Genomic DNA, 27,798 nt, shown 5'->3' with positions numbered 1-27,798 from the left:
ATATCATAAGCTATATGACATTTTGCAAGTAGCATTTTAACCAAGTCAATTTTCTGAAGCTTCTTTATCCAGTAAGGAGAGCTCTGCCTGTTAGTTCCTGTTAATTGTATAAAACGTTGCTTCAATAGCGTTCACTAGCAAAGAATATCCACTTGAATACTTTTAATTTAAAAAAACCAACCAAACAAAAAAAATCAATCCACTGTTTTTTCCTGCTACTTCTGTTGCTGCAAATCAGTAAAATAGCAAGAGAAGTGCTGACACCTACAGGACATTTGTGTGTCTAGAAACCCGTTCTGGTTGTCCTACATCACTCACACTGCGCTACAGCTAAACAAGCAGATGGCTTCAGAGTACCACAGCTACTCAATCAGAATTAATTTACAAATGACTGGAGTAACACTTGATACACTTTTTCAACACTTTTTTTTAATACATCTCGTGAACATCCAATCCAGGCCTATTAATGCTGATTATTTGAAGCTCAGAAAGCTGAAAAAATAAGCTATCAAGAGTACTTTCCAGTCCCATTTTTACTCCCTACTTTCCACTCTGCTCACAACCTTGGCACTTCTCATTTCTGCCTCTAGCTTCTTTCCCTTCTTTTATTAGGCAGGGAAGGGTCCCTGAACACTGGTAATTAAGAGATGCACTTCCACCTCATTCTGTTAAGAGCAAGCTCTAGGACATAAATCAGAAAGATGTTTCCCCCTTCTCCCAACACTTTTTCTAGACTATTATTCTTTCCCCCTTATCACCATTAGTTTCTTCTCATTTCCATTTTTTCCCAGTTGAATATAATAATATATTAAATTGTCACAAACCAATGCCACCATGTATCAGGGTGATTTTTTGATTCACTTCTGTGCAGCTCTGCAGGATCAAGGACAAGGGTGTGCCCAGGAGGAGGGATGTGCTGCCCCAAGCCCTAACACCTGTGCAGCTGAGGGCAGAGACTCGGGCACAGCCCAGGGCCATTGTGCCACCTCACTCACTCAGCTCTGTGCGTACCTGGAAGAACCCTGAGCTCAGCACCTCACTGCAGACCCTCAAGGACTTCATGTCTCCAGGCCATTCCCACACCCTGCCCAGCCCCAGCCTGCTCTCACCAGGAGGACCATTTCCAAAAGGCATTTTTTGTACCAAGTAGCTCCTAAGAAAGCAATTTTGTTTATCAAAGTCCCCCAAAGCCATTTCCAAGAAACATTAAGAAGCTTGGCTTTGTTCCAGGGAATTGAGGGAAGGATTAACATTAGCTTCAAGTGCTGCACAATAAAACCAGATGCATTTCTTTGTGGTCCAAAAGGAGCCTTGAGGTCTATCACAAAGACAAAGCTAGAGACACACATTGGGAGTGATCAAGTGGAACAAATGGTGAAGAGGAAAAACATATAAAAAGGTAGTTACATACACATTCTCAAGAAAATCCAGGCTAGAATAAAGGAAGGTTTAAACACAGGAGGAGATTATTTGATTTCTTTCATCATCTATGTCTCTATTTTTCACACTGACATCAGATTCATTGCAGTTATACTGCTAAAATTAATCCTTGGCCTGCATTACCTCACATAAACAATTTTTGTCTCATTTTTTTCAAGTTCCTAGTCAAAAATGTCTTTAGCCAATGCAAACAGGCAAGGCACCACATGCACAAGTGCCTTCAAATACCCAAAAATCCAAAACTACAGGTTTAGGTGTGGCTGAGGGCAGCATGCACAATGCTCTCAGCCTCTGAAGAGAAGGGGAAGGACAAGTACCTGGCTGGGAAAGATGACACCAGAACAGAGACTTTGCACTGGGGAAACTGCATCTCTGCAGAACTGCAGGTGTACTGGGGAAAAATGCTAAATGACATTTGGTGGGCTTGAGCACTGCAGTGACAGAGGGACATGACTCTGTGCCCAAGAATAAAACTGCTGCATGAGAAGGATTCTGCACATGGTTTGACCTACACCACAGTTTATTTGTAAACATTTGTTACATGTGTCAATAATTTAATTGAACACAGACTTTGTACAATTCAATGTATAATATTAACAATGTCACACTAGAAAAGCACAACTGTATTCAGTTACAGTTGTACTTAAAACTTCCAAAATACAAACCATTTGAAACACTGAACAAGAAAGTAAGGGAAAATCTGAAAACAATGAAGGAAAAAAGTGCAATAAACCATGATCAAAAAAACCTGAAAACAAACGTAACACACTTCTTAGCTGGCTCCTGAACATCTTCAGGTATATCCATCTAGCTTCAATACTACTTGGGTTGTGCCAGAGCACAAAGCCAAACTGTCTTCAAGCTAAAAATCTTGCTGAAACAGAAACTTAAAACAGCTTTACAATGTGTAATGCATGTGATTTTTTCCCCCAGTCAATAAAACTACCTGAAGAAAAGAAATTGATTTAATTTGTCTTTATTTGCAATACAATATAAAATAGATTCTTTTGGTATGAAGATCTTTGAGACCTGTTGGGTTTTTACACCGTATTTAAAACAAAAGTCACATAAGTTTGAAGCCTCTTGACCATCCCAATCACTGTTGCTGTAATAGAGTTTCAGGAATTTCAATAGACTTCTTTGGTTACAATTTATTCAGTAAATTTCAGATATGCAGATTTGAATATTTAAGCTCCTAAACTAGTGTTGAAGCCCCTAAGTAAGAGTGGCTTGAGTTCTAACAAACTGCAACACATCTGGAATTCTCACCATTAACTGTAAGATTTATGGGTATTAACCAACTCTGAGGAGCAGACTACTTTTATTGAGAAACTTTACTTTAGACAACCTAGTAACAAAGGATAATATCCTTCACTTAGCAACACTGAAGAATATGCAGTGAGAACAGTAAGTTTTCATCTATTTTCAAACTTTCATACAACTTGCACTATCTTCACTTTACATACATGGATAGTGCATGGCAAAATTTAATACAATACAGCAAACTAGCTCACCTACTGCAGCTCACAGTAGCACTTAAAGTAACACCTATAGCCCTGGAAGTGTAAGCCATCACTACTGCTGAATTCCTCTACAGTGCCAGGTCTTGGCTTCATCTCCATGTAACAGTTCTCACAGTAAAGGTTTTCTCAGCCATTTATAGCAGATTGACATCCAATTCCTCTTCAATTTACTTTGGAGGAAATAAGGCAACTTAAAAACCGCTATAGAGAGTATGTATGTCCAGTACAAAAAGTCACAGTAGTGTAAATTATCAACTTCATATGGGTGATGTAACTGTGATATATGCAGAATGCTAAGTTCAGCTATTGCTGGTAAAATTCCAGAACAAAACTGATGTAAGAAAGCAGCACTGAGCAAACTGAAGCACTACAGATTTCCAGTTTCTTAGAGCACAAGTCCTATGCTTACACTTCAGGAATGTACACAAAGCCAGTGAAAAAGAATGGGATCTTCACAGTTGTAAATTAAGTCACTGCATTATCCTATACATTTGTACTTTTGTCCTCTTCAAGCTTTTGACATGCTTTTTTAATGCAGGACAAGATACAAACCCAAATGTTGCCCTTTTCACCTTGCTGCTGTTCAGCACCATCTGTGCCACAGATCCTTGACCCACTGTGTATTGCAGGACAGTAATGGCAGGATGATTAAGTCTCATTTTTAGTTATGACTATTTAAAACAAGGCAGTTCTAGTAAAGAAGGGAGCTAGCAGAGAAGTCTTCACAAACTACATTGCTTGTCCTCCTTGTGTGCTTGATGGAACAGAATTTTTTAAGCTGGCAAAAAGTTGTTAATACCTAATATAAACAAAGTCATGCTACATAAAGTCATCCCCTACAAACAGAGCCAGAACATGATTTTAGATGAAAAAGCTTACTGTTATTTTTTTTTCATGATCAACAGCTAATAGTTCAAGGAACACAGATTCACTGGATTTTCTGTCTTCACATCCTCTGCTCTTATCTTCCTTTGCTAACAACTGATGTGAAAAATCAAGAGCTCTGTTCTTTCAAACATTAATCAACAGGACAGAACTAGTTATCTACTTTAAACTCACTTTATGACAACAGGAATTTCCCACAGGAATCATCACCAGCTTCAAATTACAGCCAAAGTCTCCCAGTGGGATCAAATTTCAGACACTCCTGGTTTCACACCAAGAGGAGGATGAATCCATTATCTTTAAGAACTCTGCAAACAGAGATAACCACCTCAGATCTTCCACAATTCCATACCTCCACCAAATACTGACAGAGATGGAAGTGCACCACTCATCTTCAAAGTGGCCTTAGGTCATCAGCAGGACACTGAGTCTGCACTAACTCAGCCTCTTCCTTCCACTGTATGATTTGTCAAGGCCCCACCATTAAGCTGAACTACAGAATTCAACAATCCTTAATGCCCCATATCATCATGATATTTTTATTTAATCAGTTGGTATCACTGAGCTCTCAGAGGAAGAGCTAAATCTCTTACCTTTATACAGAAAAAATTTCAGTAATACAGTACAAAACTAAACAGAATTTATGTCTGAGTAACGAACATAGAAAACTACTATTGCAATTTTGTGGTGACAGCATAGAAATTTAACAATCATCAGAAAGCCTAGAAAGGGCATGTTTAGTTATAAAAGAAAGATTGTCTCAAGATAAAAATAGTGCTGACAGCTAAAAAGCTCTCTGTTGCAGCAAGATATGCAGTAATGAGTAACAAGTTCTAGACAGTTTAAGTACTTCTCCAGTACTGCAACACAACACATTTTGTAACACTATTTTTACACGGGTTATGCTGCAGCAGCAGCATACACTTCTTAGTGGTTGGCACTAGGAATTAACCATAATAGAAGAAAGGCATTTAGTGATCAATACACAAGAACCTCTATTTGACCTGTTCCTTAGGTGTGGTTGAAAAGAACTGAGGAAGGGGCCCATCCATTCCATTCAGATAAAACACCTTCTTTGAACATGAGATTCTTGGCAGGAAGAGGAACACCCATGTCTGCAGAAATTGGCTGCAGAAGTGAACTTGAAGAACCAGCATCATGGAGCTGATCCAGCGTTGAGATTCCTTCCTAAAAGCAAAACAAAAAACTGTGTCTTACAAACAAAGAATATGACAGGTTAATCTAATCTGCAAATACACTCTGAGTTTCCAAAGTGTGTTACTATAATTCAGTGAATACCAAATAATTATCAAAGTAAAAACAGAATAAACAAAATAAAGTAAGTATACAGATGCCTCAGCTGCATCTTTCCATGTAAGATTTGGTTTTCAAGAAACCTTCAGAGAAGCTTGAGACTTAAAACTGAAGACCTAGAAAAATGAATGGAAAGCTCTAAAATCTTCAGGACATCTATCAGACTGCTATTTACCATGCTAAGATGGATACACATATTGGGAGGAAATTACTTGAGCTTATGCTGAGGGGTATCATTTCCCAGAAGTTTGGTTTTCTCATCCTAAAACTCACAGCAGCACCTTTTTTTTCCCTTTCTATGGACATCATCTAGAAAGTGTATCTCAGAGATAACATCTAACACATTAGGACAGGAGCCACTTGAGACTGACAGTTGGTTTCAGGGCTTCAAACCTACTGGGAATCTCTAACATTCTCATCAGGAAACAGTTTCAGGATGACACCATCCATAACACTAACTGGTTCAGTAACCTGCAAATTCATTATCTTATTGAAAACAGAGTTTTAGAGAAAAAGTATCATAATACAGAGCACCTAAGCAGATTCCATGTTACACATGGCTTGCTTCCATGCAGAATTAGAGCAGGCTGCAGACCTGACATTCCTCTTTGCTTACTACAGAAGATCCCTCTTTCCTACCTACACTCCTAAAAAATCCTTCCACAGTCTGTAGTTTTACATATTTACACTCATTGAACACTAAGGTCTAGAGGATCTTAGGACAAGTACAAAAGTAACTGGCACGAAATCCATGTTAATATATTTTGTTTTTTAATATGGAAACATTGATTTGAGAGGCAGATACATTTAGCATCTCCCTGCTTTTCAGTAAATCTCTCCAACATATCCAAGCAGCCACCACATAACCACCAGAGTAGGCTCTGTTACAACAGAGGAGTGAAGGACAACTTTGCTGAGCAAGTGCCATAAAAAACAATTAAAATAATTATGCAGTGGAAGCAGCCACAGAGTTGAGTCAAGTTTTAAATGAGGCTAAAAAAGGGATAGGGAAGTACTTCCTTTGTCTTTCAAATAGTTCTTGAGTGCTTAATACAGTCACCATTTAAAGAAAAGGCAAATAAAACAAACCATGTATGTTTTCATACACCCATGAAAGGCAAGTAAGAGGGCAGAAAGGATGATAGGTCATACAGAACAGTTAACATAATCTAACATCTGGATTATTGCTCCTTACCTGGAATGAATGAACAAAATTAAGGACCTGAAGAGACAGCTTTCTACTGGAATGTAGGAGTTTTTGAAGGCTGTAAAAAACAAAAGAAAATAAGCCATGGTCAAGGTACACAATTTTTTACCAGTGAAATACCCCTGTAATAACTTGCTCACAAATAACTCCAGCAGTTTCTAACATCATGTGACAAAAGCTTTCTCACATAAAGCTTGATAATATTGTCATCACTGAATAGGTGCTTGACTCATCTGCTTTGAGTCTAGTCAGGTAAAAGCTATTTTCCATACCATTTACACTGAATAAAATGAAACTACTGCAATTGAAAAATATTATTTTATGTAAAATAAGTAATATACTAGACTCATTCTTATCCAGGACAGTCTGCTAACATGACTTTTAAGAAGTTTATTAGTGACACCCTGCTAAAAACAGGTCAACTACTATAATAATATCCTTAAGCCTTCTTTTCAAGCAACCTTACTTTTGATTTCCAGAACTGTGCCTTAGGGGAAAAAAAAAAACCACAAAAAAAATCCACAAAAAGCCCCACCAACCCCCTCACAAAACAAACAAAGCCCAAAATCCCATTGTTGAAAGAATAATCTTTCATAAAGAAAAGCTGCAGTAAAAAGCATTAGATAGCTGGATCCTAAGCAATGACTAAGCCATGATACCAACTGTAAAGAAAATTTCCCTAAGAGCTAAATGCATTTTATATCAAAGCATTACCAGCAAGCTCTCCTCCCCCATTCTAGAACAGTTAGGAGGAGGAAAAAAAGCCTGTGCTAGGCTAGGAGAGGAATATGAGTAGGAAGGCACCCCAATTTACTCTTTTCCTGATCTGCCTACAGACAGTTTGCAACAAAGAATTAATTTTTGCTTTACAGAAACTATAAAAAAAAGCCTAATCTTAGTCTTACCACAAGTGAAGACTAGTTGTACACATGTATGAGCCAAAAAAACCTCCCTTACACATCAGAATTAGCTACTCTATAAACACAGCTCAGTTCTGGTTTATAGTCATTGAGTTGTAGGTATCTCTTTTTGCAGAAGCTCCAGACACATCATCTGTTAAACCTGCAACCAATAAATTACAGCTCACCTTTCTTTTCTACATAACCCGTGAGTGGCAATTTTTCTGCAGACTTTCTGATTCAACTCAGAACTGAAAAGTGGAATGCCAAAGCATAATTCCAGGGGAACCCATTCCAGTTCAGTTGTGGGTACTACAGAAAGAACAGGAGATAACCAAAGTGTAAGAAAAAGAAAGCAAGAAAGCTCATTCTGGGGTCAAAAATGTTAGATTTGGTTCCCTAGACAGCTCATGCTTTTTAAAGACAGCTCATTTACTGAACTGCTCAAATATTTAAGGGAATCTGAGGAGAAATTTCACATTGGACTTGTCCCAGAGAATAAACAATGAATTCACATCCTTAAAAACAAGGTAATATTTAGTACAAGCCATTTGTCATGTTTTTACCTTCAAGGCTTTGCCTGACTGCAGAATCCATTGAGGGTTCTTCTATTACCATCTCAAATGATTCTGTGCTCCCATTTACATCTGATCCTGATGCCAGTTCAGTCTCTCCTAAAGGCAAAGTAATTCTTACATAAACATGCACATGAATAGAAGCTTAGTTACCTTTACCCAAGGCCTATAAAGCTATAAAACTGGAAGAAGGGATAGGGAGAAACATAGGGATGGACTCATTTTGGGACTGAAGAGTTATTTAGGGATCCTCAGCACTTATGAAAGTTTAAGCTCTGGCATATAAAAATGTTACAATTTATTTTTTTATAATTAAAAGAGTATTTCTTCCCTTTATTGACTGTTATAGTTCAGTTATTTATCAATCTCTATTTGGTATTTCTGAGCCAGTCTTAAAGAAGAATTAGGAAGTAAGCCTACTGCCAATAGATTTACACTCAAAATTAGTTCCTATCTGTGTTGGATAGTATACTGTAAAGTTACAAATCAAAGAATTTAATCCTTTGCTCAAGTGACTGTATGTGAAATTAAGGGGACACAGATAAAAAAGACAATTACTGGTAACCAACCTCTTCCATCAGAAGCATCACTCAGCTTTCTGTTAGCATGTTGACTGGAAGGATTCAACATTGTGACATAGCCACAAAAATGCTGCAAGTCCACTTTGTTTCTCAGTATTTTTAAAGCTGTATGAATGCCCATGTTCACACGAGAGAAGTCTAAGGAGGAAACAAAACATATTCCAGTGTACTTTAAAAGAGGCCTCCCCACAACCATGTGGTTCTTCTCTAGGCCAGGGTAAGTTTTTTATTTGGATTTTTCCTGCTTGTTTTCCTGCTTTTTCCTGCTCCATCTTAGTGATCACATTATTAGATATGGGATAACACCAAGCATGAGGTGGTATTTTATAGTATAGTAAGAGAGACAAGGAGAAAGAAAAATACAAACAAAGATAATCTCTCTCCTACACAGACAGCAGAAATGGCAAGGTTCAGCTAGGAATCAGGGGTCCAGCTCTTTCAGTGTCAGAGTCTTTTATGGCAGATGCAATGCAAGATACATGCCTCACATAGCTGGAATTCTGAAGAATCAGAATACAGCATTAGAGCTTAACAAGAAATTTCAACACCGAGTTGTTCATGTCAAAACTTGAGAGATTCTAACTTCAGGGTTTCTTCCAACTTCATACTAGATGAAAAACCAGACATATCAGAGACAGGAAATATAATAGTAACAAATTTTGAACCTAGTAAAAACTAAATTAGGAAGCTAGTTTTAGTTCTACTTGGCCCAGACTTTTCTAAGTGGTGGCCTAAATAATTTTAGATTTTGTACCTGGAAATTCATATTTTATGACTACTCTCACTTGGAGAGGTTATAGCCTCAACCTCAAAAAGCTTCTCTCCTTTTCACCAAGGAGTAATAAGAACTTATTAATTCCTGCCTTTCAAAATCAGTTGAGCTAGGCAGACTTTGAAGGAATAGATTTTGCTAGCAAAACTTTTCCTGAGGAAAAAACCATGATAGTAGGTTTCTGGTGCTAATAATCAAGGTAAGTTTGTTCAGTTTTGGCCTCACCTGTCTTACAGTTAAGAAATGCTCAATATAATATTACTTATAAAAGATTTACTTATGCAGTTAATAAATATGCTAGTTAATAATTCTTTACATCTGTGTTAGGAAATAAGTGAGGCCAGAAAACACATTCTAATGAGGTCAGAGAAGATAGAAAGGGGAAGGTCATATGTCTAAGATCAGAACAGACTTGTCAACCATTTAAAACTTTCCATTTTCTCATATGACTCATAAGATCAACAAAAATGTTTGAAAAGGATTATTGCAACCTTATTGAAAGAAGGTGATGTGCAACAGATGTACAATGTAATGCAGAAATTACACAGAAGATGATCCATTACCTCCCTGTTGCTCAGCTTCATCAAAAGGGAAAGGTATGTGCATTGTTTCTCCCATTCCATGCATGCCATGACCCTGAACATCAAGAAATTAAATTAGGAACAGAAAAATTACTCATCAGCTTAGCTCAGTCCTAATTGTGCTCCCTTTTAAGGAGTAGCACCCAAGCTGATGAAACAAACTAACAGAGGTATTTTTGCATTAAACATCTTGCTCAGCTGAAATAATTGAAGTACCCCACCTTTGCTCTTAAAATGCATGTGGTAAACACAGTGAGGTTAAGTTTCATTGAAGAGGAATAATTTTTCTCTCCAATTACTGGCTATAAAAATATTTTTGAAAGGCTGAGCACTTCTGGAGCAAAGGGGACTTCCCACTCCTGCATACAGAACATTTTTCAGCAGTCACAGGCTGCTTACAAGCTGGCCTTTGAGAACGTGTAATTTTATGTTTGCTACAATATTAAACATCTATTTATTTAAATTATTAATTCTGAGAGTTCAACTGAACCAAAGAAATTGATAAGGAAACAATTTTAATTCTTCCAAACAGAAAAACCCAACTTATTCTGCTTGTGATAAACAGCATGTTTTGTTCATAATTTACTGTAAGAGCCAAATACCAAGCAGTCTGAAAAGCTGTATTTGTTAAATAACAGTTCATAATACCAGTCACTGCTCTCTAAAACCCTTGTGGACCCTTCACTTTCATCCCAGTTTACTATCTCCCCTACTTTAGCTACCAAAACTCATTATGCTTGTCCATAATACAATAACACATACATAGTGTGAATTCAGTTCAAAACCTGTGTCTTAACCACCACTGAATCACAGCAGCACTGCCTACAAAGTTAAATGTATTTTTTGGCTCTTGGCAAAAGTGTAGCTCTTCTACATTGTTAATATCCTCTACCACAGAACAGATTAACTCAAAAAATTATGCAGGTTTTCATCATTTATACAGAGCACTCTGTACCTGAATTAGAACAGCAGAATGAGTTAAAGCATCATTCAACATTGTGAGCACATTTGAAGTAGGAACTACTCCTGGGTCGTGACCCCAAGACGTTACTAGTAAGCGATCATAACCCTGGAAGAGAGAAATTAAGAGTGTGTGTAGTAGCAATGAATTATCCAAGCATATAAAGTGAAATATGAGAGCTAGGCATTAGCATATCATTACAACTAGGAGGTTGTTATAGGTAATTACAGCTCTACAGTGCTCTACTTGTAACCAATAATCACTCATGTTTGTATTCTTGGTAAAGACCTTTGAGATCTTGAGGTTTTCCAACCTCAAAGTTAAAATCCTCTTTTGGACAGGAAGTATCTGTCACCAAATCCTGTAAAAGTATGTGGCCATTGCAGCAGCCTTCTAGCAAAGAGGAGATGAATATAATCCCACATAAATTTAAAGCAAAATATAAGCTGGATAAACTAACACTATCAGCAAAGAACAAAGATAAATCAATCCCCAAAATATCTATCAAGGACAGGGTGGGGAACAGGAAGACAAAACCACAAATAACTTCCTAGTTTCTCAGTTTTCAGGATTGAGTTCCACTGCATCTCCATAAAATTTCCAGAAATATCTTGACAATTCCCTAAGAAAATGAGGTTACAGAACAGCAGCAGGAGAGAAGCACTCATATTCCCATAGAGGAAAAAAATATCCAGACTGGGAGATCATTTAGATGAAGAAAATCTGTCCTGTCAGCACACTGAAATTCATGCAGTATTTTGAAGTTTTCCAAGGCTACCATGCTGAATGCTTCTTTACTAACAAAAGTGCACAGTCCATACATGTACAAGTGGTTTAAACTAATGACAAACCAGGGTTTGAATCAAGGTCATCACCAATGGCCTTAGAAAATGCTTTCTGCTCTAGAAGACTCGATTCACTTAATCCTATGTGATCCTACAGTAAATCTTAGAAATACAGGTAATCTACAAAACTTTTGAAATCATAAAGGGAAGGGACACATGAAAGGTTGGAGAGCAATCTACAAATCCTAATGCTAGAGAGGACTGCTGATATAGGTACACCAAAGAATGCACTCCCTCTCTGAATGTCTCCACACCTTTCTAAAACATTTAGTTCCTCACGTATCTACAGGATGAAAAAAGTGAGATGAAAACTTTAGAGGCCTCTCTGCACTTATAAAATTAAACAATACTATTTTACAAATTCCACTGTGAACAGCAATACCCAAACACTGCTAAATGCCCCCAGCATTCCAAAGCAAAGTCAATAGATGCAAAGATTTTTTGGTTCAGGCAAGATTAGAAGCTGTCATGGCCACTTCCACCAACATTTGTCTAGTATAGAGAACACCCAGCAGTGCTCCTTTGTGCTACATTTGTCTTTACTAGTATCTCAGAATGAGAGAAGGCAGCATCTGAGATCTTTCAGGCAGAAGTTGATCACCTGTGCTGTTTTGTGGGACTCCTTGCCAAAGCACTCTATGGATGATAAAAAGTTAGGCAGATTCCAGGCTGGAAGGAATTGAGGAAATCAACACATCAGTGCAGAGCCAACAATTCCAGTCACAATCTCTGTGTACAGAGAATCACATGCAGCCAGGGAGATCAAGACCAGAACATGCAGGAGAGTGGAAATGTCTTAAAAGGAAGTATTACATAATGTGCTGCTTCTCCCTGCTGCCAGACACTGCTACAAGTCAGGCTATGGGGCTAGGAAGACCTTTTTTCCAACCTAATGCAACCTTTATTAAATTATTCTGTCATTTAAATTGTAGGAACAATTACACCCAATAACTCCAAAGTCTCCAGCACAGATTTGGACAAACTGAAAGTGATCATGTTAGCCATCTTCTAAACCAGGAAGAATTGTATGTAGAAGTGATGTTTCTTGCACAATGCTAGGAAAAAAGCACAATATGCTAGGTCTCCATCTTTCCACACAGCTCTTCTACATTTATCTAACACCCTCTATGGATGGGCTAACAAACCTCAATTATTAAGACAGCAGTGCCACATTTTACACTTAACTTGAAAGGGGTGGCATTAAATATACTGGAGTCACATTCTGACAAAGGGAGAGATAGAAGCAGCATTCCTTTATCAGAACTTCAAAAGAAAACAAATCAAGATGCTGCACAAAACTTGCTTCTAGAAAAGGAACATCTACAATGAACTGTACCTCTGACTTCACCTGTTTTCTCTAAATAGCATACAGGATATCTTTGAAACACTTGGAGAAGGAAGGGAGAGTAAATCCACACACAGACTACCTGAAAAACGTCTGGGAGTTTTCGAAGACGTGTTCCTTTAGAGAGCAACAGGGAGGGTGGTCCTTGTCCAGTTATATGGTATATATACAGCTTGAACCAAACTGAACTGACTTCTGGTATTGCAGGCCCAATATGCTGAAGAGAGATCATTCAAGAAATTATAAATAACTTCAGATTGCAACCATCACTCATACAGATTTAATTTAAGAAGAAACAGTTTAAAAGAAATACAAATCTAGCTTTTGAGCACTGAAATACAAATGTATTACTCTCCACTAACTATATTCTAGGTTCAGTCAGTCCAGTGACACAAGAGTATTCACAGAAAGCTGACAGTAACGTATTTTCTGTAATTCTAAATTCAAGAACAAAATATCTGTCACTGACTCTAACTTGAACAGAAAAACTCTTACTAAGTTAAACAGAGTTAATTTACTAAATATTCACATTTTTCCTCAACTCAATTTTTCTTTTATTAGATTAATTACAGTGATATACTACATATTAATGATTTTGTCACTTTAAAAGGGACATCTGACAGATTTTTTCACCTGGGGTGTACAGCTGCTAATAGGTCGAATTTCATTGGTGAGTGGTGCCATGGAAACCAGCAGAGTGTAATTTTTGTTGAGAACTCTGCTGCAGGTAGCTGGATCCAAACCAAGCAAACTCTCACATCGTAGCAGGTCCAAGGGGAACCCTATGTTCAAAACACAAGATTCTTAAATTATAATTTAAAATGGAACACACAAACAGAAACTATGATTTCAGATTTTCTATTCTCTGCTAAGCCATGAATACAGCATTTCCCACAATGAAGTTTTAAACAATTGGGCTAATTTTAATAAATCTGTACAAAATTTTAGCAATTCTAGGTATGAGGGCTGACACTGAACTAATTCCTCACCAACTAACTGAACACAGGAAATAAACACAGAGATACTGAGAAAATTAACGTAGTTTTAAAAGAAAAACCTAAAAAATTGTTCCCATTAGAAGAATACATTCCTTTTCATGGCTTGAAAAATGTTTATTTGACAGAACACCTGACTCTTCTATATGGCTTTCAGAAGCATGTGATTTGAAACAATCTCTCTTTCAAGTTCAGCTTGTCTTGCCTTTATTATGCTTTAATCTGTAGCTCTCGATCTTCAGTGCAAGCCCTGGCAATCAAATCTGTCATTCAACAAGCAAACCCAGTAACACAGGCTCAAAGGATGATGAAAAATATTCCAAAATACTTAAACAAGTAGGATACTGACTGCTACAAGAGCAGCAAGGGCAGAAAGCTGTGTCCATAGCAGGTAAGTAAACCAATTTAGGATTTGCAGATGTGCTGACAGTACCATTGTTTGGCTGATCAGGCTGCACAGCCTGCGCGCCCAGGTCTTTATTGTGCCGCAGGAACAGGATCGTGTTCCTCAGTGTAAGGGCGTGGTCAAAGTATCGCTGTGCTTCCCCCTCCCCTGTGCTCTGAACCTGAACAAGAAACAAAACAAATGCAGCTGGCAGGTTGTTCACAAAAGAACCAATCACACGGAAGGAAAGATGAACAAATTAGCATTCTAAATTTTCGTAACTGAGTAATAACCCTGCAGGTTTTATGCAAAGGTGATCTACAGCAAGTATTAAATGAAAAGCAGGGTCTTGGCCATGCTAGTGGAATAGTCAAAAAGTAGACAAAGACAGATCAGAACCATGACTCACTCTTTAGGTAAAGGACAGAAGTATCCAGTCATCCTGACTAGTATGAAATGATACAGCAATTAATAGCACTTCTACATGATTCTACAGTTGTCCTTCTAGAATTATCTTTAGAAGGTGAAGTTGGCCCCTTTAACACTTTAAGTGCTGAAAAAGCATTTTGTCAAACATGTAACAATTTACCTTTTCTAGCTCCACCAAGAAGCTGTCAAGACTCTCATCTGATAGTTTCCCAACTTCAAACATAGTGACTGCATGACTTTTCAAGTTCTGAAACAACAAAACAAAACTGTCTTCTTTGAGAACAGAATGGGCAAGTAGAAGTTGTGCTAAACAAAATCACCCCTTAACAAATAATACAGAAGATTTTTTTAGTATTTATTTTTTAAAATAAAGCAGTATTATATTGATGTCAAAGTAATTTAAAGCTTTGCATATTTATTCTTGGCATAATACATCAAATAATTTGGACATACTGGTGAGAGATTTCCCATCATTAAAAAGGCAGTGAGAGTAGAATCAAACAGGAAGGCAATGCGCTTTGTGTGTCCACTGGACAGGTTCAGGCTGCTCACACTGGCTGTTTCAGCTAATAGAAAACAAAAAGGAAGTAGATTATCACACTTGTTTTATTTAAAAATAGCACCATTAAGGAAAAAAAAAGGAAAAATATACAAAGTAAACGAAAATTCCCTTATTACTACTAAACTACTGATTAGCTTAATTCAGAAGTTGGTATCTTTGTGTCAAGTTTATATCCACAATACAGATCAGTCTCATCTTCAAAAAGAAGTTATTTAGCTGAAAACTCTTAAACCAAGAAGTAGACACCACCTCCCCCACTGAGCAGTCCATGTGACAAAAGGATCTACATAATCTGTGTTTCTCTTGTTTCTAGACCTGTTTACAGCCTACACCACTCTATAAACACAAAAATAATTGATCCTAATGTATTAAAATTTACTGTTAGTGCTAACCTGGATCATCTTGACTGTTGGTATCTGTATCTGTGGCTGATGACCCAGCTTCCTGTATAGGACTTCTGTTTTCCCCACTGTCCCATGAAAGCAGCATCTTTTGAGGATCCAAAGTACTCCTATTAATGTGAATTAAAATCCACATCTATCGGTCACTGCAGCACCAGAGAAGTATCTCTGCCTTCCAGTGCTAGTAGTCCATGCACAGGCATACCCAACACATGCCTTTCCATGTCCAAGCCCTAAATCAGTCAAGTTTAGTATCCCTCAAGGTCCTGCTTTAGCTTCAGCACAAAGGTTTATTTGGGGAGCTGGAAATATCAGACTGTGAAAAAATCTTAAAAATCAAACCACCATCATTGAAAAATCCAATGGAAAAAAATCTAATCCACTCAGTTCTCACAGTCTGAAAAAGCATTAAAAACGGGCATAGCAGTAATTTCAAATGGCTTAGCAGATATTGAACTAAAAGCACCTAACAATTCTTAATGAATGCAACTTGGCATTTCAACTTGGAGAACTCTGTTGACTAGTACTAACAGCACTTTCCTGGGAAGTGATATAGATGCACACTTAGGTGAGAGTGTCACTGACAGAATTGCAATGGGTCCCTGACAGCAAACAAGCAAACTCTATGCACATATTTACTGCCAGCAGTGCCAAGAGCCACAGCCTCTATAATAGCACACTGACAGCTGTTATTTCTGGTCCCAGGAGTCTAAAACAAATACATTCTCTGCTGGCATCTGAGTAGCTAGGTACCTAACGGTCAAAAAGCCAGCACTAAGTAACAGCACCAAATGGAGCACTCTGAACTTACAGGCTGAACTGCCATTCCTCATCCTCAGATTAACATGAGGATCATGTATTCTTGTCTTTATACACATTAGAAAGCCAAGTGAGACTTGTTATTCCAGAAGTCTTAGAAAGCAACAAACAGCTTTAAAAACAGATGTTCTAAGTTTTCCCTTCAATGAGAAAATAAGCCTAAGAAAAAGTAAAGACACTTACTTCAGTCTGTTTACAGAAGGAACATTCTTCCATGATGGATGAAGATTATCCAGGTTTATTACTTGGCCTTTTTTATGAGCAAAGCCTAACCGACAATACATGGACACAGCATTCTGCAGAACACACACACACACAGAATAAGGAGCTGCTCTAGGAAACCAAGGCTGCAAGACAGTGAACTTTCTGTATCCAGTTAAACAAATGCATTGTACATACATACCTTTACTAAAGATAAGTCAATCTCTAACACGTTTGCCAACTTAAAAATATAAAAAGACAAGAAGACCAGTCAGCAATACAGTATTGACAGGGCAGGAAATCACTATTTGTCAGATTTAGCATCTTTTTATTGGTCTTACTTCTAAACCCAGCCTATACTGGTAGAAACAATTTTGTCTGCATCAAAGATTATAAAAAAAGAGCATGAAGCCTCATAACTGTCCCACTTGAAAGCATGCAGAAGAAATATGAGGCTATCTTCCACTTAGTAATTTCTAGGCTAACCTTGTATATATCATTTTAGGTTAGTCACGTATGTCAGAAGACAGGCAATGAGGAAAACAAATCCTGGATATATTTAATGGGTATTTTTCAGGTATGTATTCAGCAAGTTTTGAGAAGATCTTATGAAAACATATTTCTCATACTCAAACTATGCTTATGCAAAAGCTACATTCCTATTTTAAGCCAACACCCTGTGTGCTTTCACTGCCAAAGAAAAAATTACTTGAACTTTTCTCACATTAGGAAAACAGACTTTGTTCCAGTTCTAACTTACATAAAAGCCTACTTTAGTCAACTCTGAATAAATTCATTCCAGCTAATGCAATTGTTTCTCTGAACTGAAGGTACTCCTTCAAGATCAAAGCACTATAGAAGCTACAGGTTGCATCTTAAGCCTGGCAGTATGTGTAAATGCAATCACTGTATATCAACCAGTATCTCTCAGTATTTTTAGCAGCGTGTTTTGGGCCATTGTCAAGTATTCCTATCTCCCAGACACAGGTCAAGTTTTACTTACCTCTGCCACATTAGTATGTTCATCTATTGAAACAAATATCTTGTACAGTAGTGTTTCAAAGTAATCACCTTGCACTCTGTTCATCACAAAACCTTCAAGTGGTGGCACTGAAATAAGATTTATCATCAAAATTACAAACTCGTAACTCAGTTTATTGAACTGAAACTGTACTAAAACAGAAAAATTAGTTTACACTTTAGTTTTCATGGCATTTGCAATTTTGAGAATTTCTCAGGCACAAAGAATAAAAATCTGAAGACAGCATTGACGTATTTAAAATTCCCCCACTCCTTAAGAAAGTAATGCTTGTCAACATGTTTTCTTACAGAAACTAAGGCCACACTACCTTCCATCATAGCCTTGCACTTTCCAGCTCATCAACTACAGATAATTTCCAGTGTCCAGCCCATAAAATTATTTTATAATGTGGATGGAGATTAAATCACAACTGTGATTGGAGTAGGACAAAAAGTATGGGTGGTGTGGGTTTTTTTCTGAAAAATCCCACACCACCCACATACTCCAGAACTGAGACTTCCAGAGCAATTATTTAAGCAGCGAGTCTCTTGTATTTAGAGGACTTTCAGTTAAATGATCTCTATACAGCAATGTCAGGTACTTGTGCATGACCAAGCTCCAAACAACTTATGCCTTTGCAGATTATAGTGAATTCAGAAACCCCTGAGACCTCTCACAGCACAACAAGCTGCTCAAAGGGCAGCCCACATGCTGTGATAGTCTGAACTCCTACACAGTCCCCAGGCACAGTCTGTGACTAATTGAGGTGACAATACCCATGAATAATAGAACTGGTATCTCTTAAACCTTACATCTGTCTGGAAAGAAGTCAAAAACCCATGCATGTTTGGTAAGGTAACTACCATTCTCTATGCTATTCTTCCTTTTCATCACAAACTTATAGGAGGATACTTATTAATTCATTCCATGACTCCCATAAAAGAATCTCATCTTGCCTAAATATGCATTCAAGACAACCTAAGAATTCAAGTTGAAATAAATCCTATATACAATAAAAACAATGTTTTAATAGAATTGAAAACATTTAGTCAGTGAAGAGCTTCATAGCTCAAATGTTTTGTTTGGGCACAAACATGTATACAGACAAGCAGTTTCCAAGACAGAGAATTACAGAATGATTGAAAGGAACTGAGAAAACATAGGTATAATAACATGAAATATTTACTTACCTGCAATACAGCTGTCATCAGATATTGGTACATCAAGGTAAATAAATCCTTTGTTATACAAACCTTTTTAAATAAAAGGACAACATTTTAGAAAAAAAGAAAAAAGCATTTTTCAAAATACTGAAGATATAATGCAGACTTCCCCACCAGCCAATTCCAATTTTAAAGTAATTTTTCCTATTAGCCTCCCCAGTAGAATATTTATTTGCAATGCACAGATCAATAAACCACACCTAATACCAACCAGGTGTCACCCTAAACCAGAGTTCCTCACTTGCAGCCTGATGCAGCACACTTGGAACTCTGCAAGTACTGCCAGGACAGCACAGCAAAATGACCAGAGATTAAAGAAGTTCAATTTAAAAAACATAAGCAAATCTCTGCCTAAATGTTAACTTAGTTTTCACCATCATCACTGTATTGTCAAGAAGTGGGGTTTTTACATTCAATTAGTTTTGCCAGCTGAAGATGCTGGCTTTGTTTGGCTACTCAGACCAGAAGTCACACACCTGGTAGCAAGGATACAAATTAAAACACATCAATTCTCCTGTTTTCCAGACACTACTAGAATTTACTAAGCAAGATCTAAAATCAGAAATGTTCATTAAAACTTACTGTGAACAACATTGAAGTCTAAGGAACCAGCAAGTTGAGGACCTGAATCAATTATCTTATCAATAGCAGACTTCTCTGATGTAGTACAAATCTAGGTTAAAAAACATCATATTAGTTTCTTGTAGGAATGAGTCTATGCAACTTAATGCCACTCAAAATACTCCCAAACACTAAAGGCTCAAACCAGTCATAAGTAATGTAAGAGTACAGGGAGTAACCCACATTCCTAGCCAAAATATTTGCACTGAAGAATTTACTGCAGTTCCTGTTCAAAGTCTCTACATTTTTTAGCTTGTTCCCACACAAAATTATGTATGCTCTAGGAAAGGAAATTAATTGCACAAGAATTTGGCAAGTAAACTCCACAGTATAAAAGATTTGCTCTTTAAAACTTCCAAACAGTGTTCAGCCACACAATTGGAATCATTCTAGAAAGAGGCCCATTACAATATCAAAGTAATTGGCTTCAAAAACTACCCTGGGCTGCTGGGATGTCTGAATATGAGTAGCCTAAGATATTTCAAAAAAGAGATTCCATCAATGCTTTAAATAAGTTCTAATCTAAACAAAAAACTTCTAGAGAAGAGAATAAATCCAGATGAAATGGCTGTAAAAAAAACCACCTGTGAGAAATGAAAGCAGAATGAGGATGAAACAGTAACTCATCTCACAAGCTTTTTACGGGCAAACAATGAAAAACTAAGCAGACACAAAGAACAGAAACAAAGAAAATATGTATCAAATCCACTGCCATTCTGATAGTTAATATAGTGAAGCTGAAGATTCAGTCAAAGCTGACCTGTCAGGGCTTCAACATGAAATCTAAGAAAACATACTTTGTTGCTTGTTCCCTACAAATCATATGATCATGCACATAAGTTACAACAGACTGGTTGATACAAAATCACCTCTACACTGTACATAGTGCAGAAAGTACAAAGGGGAGAGACAGCAGAACATGTCAAAGGAAACATAACAATTTCCATTAGTTACAATCTCAAAGATACTCATAAGAGAGTTGCTGCAAATTTGTAACACGATCATTGTGTATTTCACATGAAGGCAAGCCCCTGCTTTCAGGGGGACTATCAGTATTCACCCAGATTTAGAGATGCAATCCATCCTACACTACCTTGATGTCATCCTCAGTGATGTACCCCGCCTGCACGACCCACCACGCTTCTATAGCGATCTCCACCGGCTTCACAGGCAACAGATCGTGGGCAGTTTTCCTTCTGAAAAATTTCTGCAGTGGTACAGTCCATTTGAGAGAGTAATAAAGAGCACTTCACATGCACAGACATTTATTTACCTTTATAACAATTGATCTGTATAAACATCCATTTTTAAGTACAATATATTCACAGACTGGAGACACACATGCTATTAGCGCTGTCACTTAGTAAAAGTTTCTCTCTTCTCTCAGATCACATGGAAATAGAAAGGAAAAAAAAAATTCCATCTGATACTGTTAAATCTTCCCATAAGCTCATCCATACTGTAGGTATTGCTAATTAAAATCCACATTATTCCATCGTAGTAGGATCAAGTACAAATTTAAACTCTTTGTGACATTTCTAATTTGAACAGGTAAGAGAGCACAAGTATAAAAACAGGTTATTTCAAAGAAGTTCAGTGATTCCAAAAAACACATTTTAGGAATATATTTAATTTACTTTAAGGAACAAAGCACAACATTCTTAATAAGCACAGAACTAAAAAAAATACAGTGAATGGCAATCCATGAAAGAAAAAAACTGCAGGATAGAGTTTATTTATAGAGCTAAATAGCTTCTCTTTCATTGCACAGTCATTACTTTTTGGTTCACTATCAGCTGCATATTTTGGTAAGCTCACTTTCAGTTAAAGGACTATGGAGCTACTGCAAGAGCACTTCTGAGTTCCCTGAAGAAAGGAAGGAACTGTTGCAAACTAAAGGCCCTACTTCTATCAACCATCAGAGTGCTTTCCACCTGTGCTGTTCACATCCAAGGATGTCTGTGCACTCATTACATTGCCTTAGAGAAAAACACACTGTAAGAATTCACACCTAGATGGATCACTGTTCCAAAATAAACTGGGATCTCAATGACACACATAGAAACATGGAATAATTCTTTCAGAACCAGTAGCTGTCCCTGCTTATAGTGGCCTGGAGACATTAGTTATCTGGTACTATAAAGTACAGCTCCAAAACTGTAAGATTAACAAAAATTGAAAAGTTGTAATTAATACCTTTTCCTTTACTGCACTTTAATTTTAAACAAAAAAGCTCTTTATTAACTCAAGGAAACATAATAAAATTAACAATACACTACATCACATTCAATTAGCCACACTATTAAACTGACCAGGGCCAGAAAATTATTCCATTCTTCATTTCCTATGAAATAATATGGGGTAGAGGGACAGAAGGGTAAAGAAAAGGGAGGGAAAATTAAAGACAAACTTACTTTTGAAGATCTGCATTGGTTCATTAGATCAATATACTGGTTTCTTCCTATGCCAAGAAGTCTTAGACCTGAAAAATAAGTAAGGTTTTATCTATCTTAAGACAGGTTTAAGCTGAAGATATATTAAACATTCTTCAAAGAATCAGACCTTCTTCTTAAATTACTTTTTTTATTTACTCTATCCAAAATAAAAGGACACTTATAGGAGCTAAATTCATTCCATAGTCCATCTCCATTCTTTCACTGTGTACAGGTTAAGGGGGAAAAAAAAAAGAGATACCCTACCACTCAAGTCACAGGGTAGCAGGTAACAACCCAACTCCTTTCCTCCTATACTCCCACCAACAACTTCAGATTAATAGCGATAGTTTTTCTTTCCTTTAACAAAGCCCATGCCATGCACTGAATTAGAACTCTAAGAACTAGAGACACAAAAGGCCACTTAATCTTCTAAGGAATATGATTAAGATATAGTTGAGTTAAACTGAATCAAAATTTAATTCCATAATCTCTAGCCTTCGATCATTAAGGAACCATGAACAGATAGAAAAAATCTATTCATTAGTTTTAAGCCATATTCTGTCTCAGCTTTGACTCCAACTTCTAGTTCAACACTAGCATTTATGAAAAAATCTAATTAAGGAAGTTTAAGTCAATTACACTGCAGTCACTAATCTGCAGCTGTGCTAAGATAATAGAATTGTTGGGGGGCAGCAGAAATCAAACAAAAACAGGAAAACCTCCTCTTTCTTCAAACTCCTGACTAACACTAGATTCCCAACAAGCAAAATGGTGCTGAGGAAAGTTCTTCATCTGTTTCCCTGCTGTGAACATTACACAAAGGCTAACCAGCAGTTAACTGAGAATATCCTTCTAAAACTAAAACTGTTTCCAAAATCTGCAGGCTACTCCTCATCTGACTACCTACTATCCTTAAAAAAAACTTGATGAATACATACCAAAGGCAAGGAATTATGTGTTAACTATAGAAAACATTTCAGTGGCAGGTTAATAACGTCCCTGTGCCATCAGTTTACATTTTGCTCTGTAAGACTTCTGAGTATGCTATTGATCTTACGCTGTTCTCCTCCAGAGGTTGAAGGTTTTTGCTTTCCTAAGCTACTCATCCCATACCCAGATGTAATAGATAAAATATCTGGCACATCCAGAGTGTCATAAAACACCAGATCCTCTTGCCTCTCTTTTCTGGTACATCATCCCTCAATCCACACTGATGCCAATTCACAGGAGCGTCACCTCTCAGTGTCCTGCTAAAGCCTTCAGCCCAACACATGCCAAGAAAAGCACACTAGGAAAGGACCAGCAGCTCAGTTTACCGATATACATCAACAGGAAATGCAGGCAAGTAGGAATGGACAAGCAAGGACACAGGCAAGGTTTTGCACCATGCCTATCTGCATTCAAACCAGCCCAATTCCAGTCCTGCCTGTACTGACAGATTTTATATGAAGGGCACACTTAATATCATTATTTAAATGTTTTTACACCTTCATTCACATGCTCATATTTAAGCAAACAGATGCCTGCAAATCCATCTTCAGAAGCTCCTTATTTCTAACTCACTGAAAGCAGTAATTCATCTGGGTTAATACTTACAGTCAGCAGCAGTGAAGTTGGGTAAAGAATCATAGCTTTTTTCACTGTTCATTATATCCTTAAAAAGAAAATAAAACATCTAACTTGCAAGAAGAAAGTCATCATTTCAGAGAAGTAGGTCCAAAATTCTGCCTGTCATTTTTACTTTAAGAATGAAATAAAATTTAAACAGATCTATTAAAGTCAGCTACCTTATCAAACTTGACAATTACTCGATTAATCATTACACAGTAAGTTGAATACATTAAATGTGAGATTCCTGTTTAATGTAAGCTTTGCAAAGAAAAATGTTGGCTTGAAAGACTAACAAACAAAATCCTGTATCTCTTTACACAAAAACAAACCAGCACACAGAATTGCCAACAGTAATAACAGAATAAACAAACAACTAATCCATTACGTCTGCAATCACTATATACAAAATAAAATAAAAGCACTTCAACTATCCAACAAAAATAAATGGTTGCCAGAGTGCTGACAGAAAACAGAACCATCCTTGTTCTCATAAAAACAGATCTGCTTCAGGCTTCTCAAAAAGTTTCCAATATGGTCGAAATGAGGTATTTTATTTCCAGTTTTAAGTGAAGACTCACAAATCTCAGACATCAAAAGAGAAAGTCTGGTCTCAGAATGAGTCCCACACCAGCTCAATATGACAAAAGTCCAGCTCTTGAAAGGCTAATGGGGCAGAAGGGAAAACACTGCAGGTAAAAGCAGTTCCCTACAAACTTTCCTTACTGTTTCTTTACTTCTTGGCAGACATAAACAAAACCAAAAAAACTACCTGACACTGCCTCGTATGCATTAGTGGGCCATTATCAACACCTTCAGAAGGAGAACAACACCCTCCCACTGCACTCACCTCCATTATCCCTGTGTAATAGGAAAACGGTGTTACCCTCAGACCTTTCACCATGATGTCAGACAAATGATACGGATACAACATGAGATGATCTCGACTGTATTTTAACAGATCTTCATAATATTTACGTTCATCTTTCTTGACATGCTTAACTACAGGGGGAGAAAAAGTTACAATGTTCTATGATGTTCAACTTTTTAAAGAAGTGTCACAACAAAGGGTTAAAAATAGCATAATGGCAATGGACAGAAAACTACAAGTAAAATAAAGTAGTGGTGCAAGGAATTCAGCATTCAAGGATTTCTACACATGATACAAGTAGCCTCAGAGACTTTAAGGAGCAGATTTATTTAAAAGGTCACCAGGAAGTGGCCCATTGAGATAAAACTCATGCAGCTTGTCAAAAATTATCTTTTAATTATTGAAATTATTATCTGCTTTGGGAAGAAAAATTGATTCAGTCAATGTGAACTAAATTGAAAGTCTGTAAACAAGTCATAGCCAAAAGCTCCTGTGAGTCAGGATAACTGTCTGCATCTAACCTAGTGACAGGCTTAACTAGACAAACCTTCTCTTAATTTCTAGGAAAATAGCAGCAGAACTACAGCAGGAATTCAGTTCCACCTGCCAACTCCGTAACCTTCAAGAGTGCTTAGCTAGAGAAGTTGTCAAATGGACTCAAAAGTCAGGATTTTTCATGCTTTTATTATTTAGAAGCATTTGTTTTCAGGGAAGGAAGGACCTTTGAACTGGATTTGCTCTTGCAGTTTTACAGCAGAGACAAGCTTCCACACAGAAGAGTGGGGCAGGACTCAGAAGTTACTTGACTTCTTTACTCACCTAAGTTATTCCGGTAGCGCAGCTGATTGCGGATGCTGTAGAGCACAACTTGCCTCTCATATTCCCTCTGGGAGTTCCCAAGACCCTTGAAAACATAAAGGCCTTTTAACTGACTTGCACAACCCCCACCTTGCAGTTAAACCACTGCAAAGTGTCTTATGAGGAAACATATGCAGGCAGTTGCCATTGCTCAGGGAGCCCCCCCAGTTCAACACGACAGTATGTTTAGTCTCTCTATGAGTTCAAAAACACCTTTAAATAAGTCTCTACACAGGATGCATATTTAAGCAATCATTTTTTCCTAGTACCACTCTGATAAAAAGCGAGCATCTGATTTTCATATCAGACATGATGCATCAAACATTTACCAAGCAGTCAGTGTCATTCAGCCTTGAGAAATTACCCAGAATTAGTGTAGCACAAACAAGCATGGTGAATGATGTGAAGCTTTATTTACTGCACCTAAGAAACTTTTAACACCAAAAAAAACCACACCGTGAAACAGCTCAAGTTGCAGCTTTGCGGAAGTTAAACTATCAAGTGATCCTGGGTCACGAGATTAAGGAACAAGCACAGCACGTTACTTGACTATCATGAAAGAAGATAAAAAGAGAACTTTGGTTCATGCTTCAGATGCCTTATTTCAAGAACTATCCCCTCAATATTCCCCAAATTACTCTTCTACTCTGCATCTTCAACAAGTGATCTGGGTTGTTTGGTTTTTTTCTTGCCTCTCCTGATTCCTTCATTGATGCTTATATTAAAAGAGATCCTTTAACAAAAAGGTACTTTACTGCACATGTGGGATAAACAAGAAAGCTGCACACAAACTGCAGAATCAGGTATTAGAAAAGCAACACCTGATATCAGAGACAAGGTCTGGAATTGATTAAATATCCAAAGAGGGAGCCAAGTGTTTCCTCAAAGGACAAAAATATTAAGGACTATACTAACAATAAAGCAGACAAAACAGTATTCCAGAAGGTACATTAAAGTAAATAATGTGATAAATACTAGTATATTTTCTATCCTGAATCACAAAGCCAACAATATGGCACTCAGCTGGACAGGTAAAGAAAATCATCATTTATTCTCCTCTTACGGCTCCTGGAATCTCAAACTCAAGAAATTGCATTACTCGTGGCCTGCAGCAACTACTCATCCTCTCCACCCTTCCTCTGTGCAAGAGCAGGGATTGTTCAACAGCATCTGCTTTAAAGCAGTGTAAGACTTCGGAACGAGAGCCTCCTCTCAACTCGAAACAGTACCTCCTCTTTGCTATCAGAGGCCCATTAAATCCAGGCCATCAAAATTTCATGAGGTTTTCTTTTCCATGAGCCACTTGCAGCAAACAATTCTCTGCCTACTGAAACGCGGGGCTGCACAAGGCTCCGAGGGCGCCTGTCCTGGTCCGGCTGCCCAACACGGGGGTGACATAAGGGACACCTGACCCGGCTGTTTGACACCTGCACAAGCCAAGCGAGGATCCCACATCTCCCTCTGGGAGGCCACGGCACCCCGATGTCCCCCTCTCCTCACTGAGGCCACACACACACACACACACAGACACACACTCCCCGCCTCTCATACACAGCACACACCGTTGTCTCACCCCCTTTTCCCCACAGACATCTCGCACACACTCAGAGCCCCCTTTCCCCACAGAGGGGCCGTGCACAGCCCAAACCCCCTGGCCCCATAGAGAGCTCCACACGCCCCGCGGGCCCGCCCGCCCTGTCCCGGGGCAGGCAGGGCCGAGTGCCCCGTGTCCCCCCGCCGCTCCCCGGGCCGGCAGCCGGGCACCCGCACCTGCCTGACGCTGGCGGGCAGCCGGGCCCAGGGGTAGTTGTGGCGGATGTGGAACTCCACGTCGATGTTCATGGCGAGCAGGCCGGGCCGTGGGCCCCGCCGCCGGGAGGCGCTCCGACCCGGGAAGGAGCCGCTCCCGGCCCGGGAAGGAGCCGCTACGGCCGGGGCCGCCCTGCGCTGCCCTGCCCTGCCCTCCGCCCGCCGCCTCCCGCCCGGCGCCGCTGCCCCGAACCGCCCCGGAAGCGCCGCGCACGCAGTTCCGCGGGCGGGGCGGGCGCTCCCCGCGGCCGGGACGGGAGCCTGGGGAAGGCGATCGCTCACCTTCTTGCGACCCCCGACCGCGGGCTGGCACTAACGGGGAACAGAGCCAAGCCCGAAATGCCTCTGCCGCCTGCTTGGTTGGGTTTAACAACAGCGTCCGCCTAGTGCCGCTCGGGATGCGCCCGGGCAGACGCGAGGGGCCGCTCAGTGCGGGGCGGCTGCAGCGGCACAAGCGAGCATTCATTCCCCGGCGGGGAATGACAGGATCAGCTCTGTTGGAAAAGACCGCCAGGATCATCGAGTCCAACCTGTCCGAACGCCACGATGTCAAATAGATCATGGCACTGAGTACCACATCCAGTCTTTCTTTAAACGCCTCCAGGGACGGTGACTCCACCACCTCCCTTGGG

The 27,798-nt window shown here is 38.7% G+C and overlaps 1 protein-coding gene across 1 annotated transcript; it reads right to left on the bottom strand.

Moving 5' to 3' along the window:
- Nucleotides 1-1,939: 1,939 nt before the first annotated feature.
- On the bottom strand, nt 1,940-27,290 carry FAM91A1 (family with sequence similarity 91 member A1). The gene is made up of 24 exons (XM_036406497.1): nt 27,128-27,290; nt 25,319-25,403; nt 24,479-24,630; nt 23,617-23,674; nt 22,000-22,067; nt 20,679-20,792; nt 19,547-19,637; nt 18,932-18,994; nt 17,724-17,830; nt 16,923-16,961; nt 16,703-16,815; nt 15,692-15,810; nt 15,191-15,303; nt 14,898-14,984; nt 14,357-14,489; nt 13,562-13,710; nt 13,011-13,145; nt 10,733-10,846; nt 9,760-9,832; nt 8,413-8,562; nt 7,835-7,942; nt 7,457-7,580; nt 6,358-6,427; nt 1,940-5,036 (listed from the first exon to the last, which is right to left on the bottom strand). The coding sequence occupies exons 1-24, from the start codon at nt 27,197-27,199 to the stop codon at nt 4,860-4,862; spliced, it is 2,514 nt and encodes an 837-aa protein (XP_036262390.1). The 5' UTR covers nt 27,200-27,290; the 3' UTR covers nt 1,940-4,859.
- Between the last annotated feature and the right edge of the window lie 508 nt (nt 27,291-27,798).

The sequence above is a fragment of the Molothrus ater genome, chromosome 1, assembly GCF_012460135.2.
Source record: "Molothrus ater isolate BHLD 08-10-18 breed brown headed cowbird chromosome 1, BPBGC_Mater_1.1, whole genome shotgun sequence".
Classification (NCBI taxonomy): domain Eukaryota; kingdom Metazoa; phylum Chordata; class Aves; order Passeriformes; family Icteridae; genus Molothrus; species Molothrus ater.
The sequence above is the reverse complement of the archived record's forward strand: the minus strand, read 5'-3'. Positions and strand labels throughout refer to the sequence as shown.

Bases quoted from the DNA above. Each gene is read 5' to 3' on its own strand.
- FAM91A1 (XM_036406497.1), bottom strand. From the start codon at position 27,199: ATGAACATCGACGTGGAGTTCCACATCCGCCACAACTACCCCTGGGCC. The intron at 15,304-15,691 runs GTTAGCACTAAC...GTTTTCTATTAG, and splicing joins CAACAGTCAAGATGATCCAG to CTGAAACAGCCAGTGTGAGC. The intron at 14,985-15,190 runs GTATGTCCAAAT...TTGTTGTTTCAG, and splicing joins TGATGGGAAATCTCTCACCA to AACTTGAAAAGTCATGCAGT.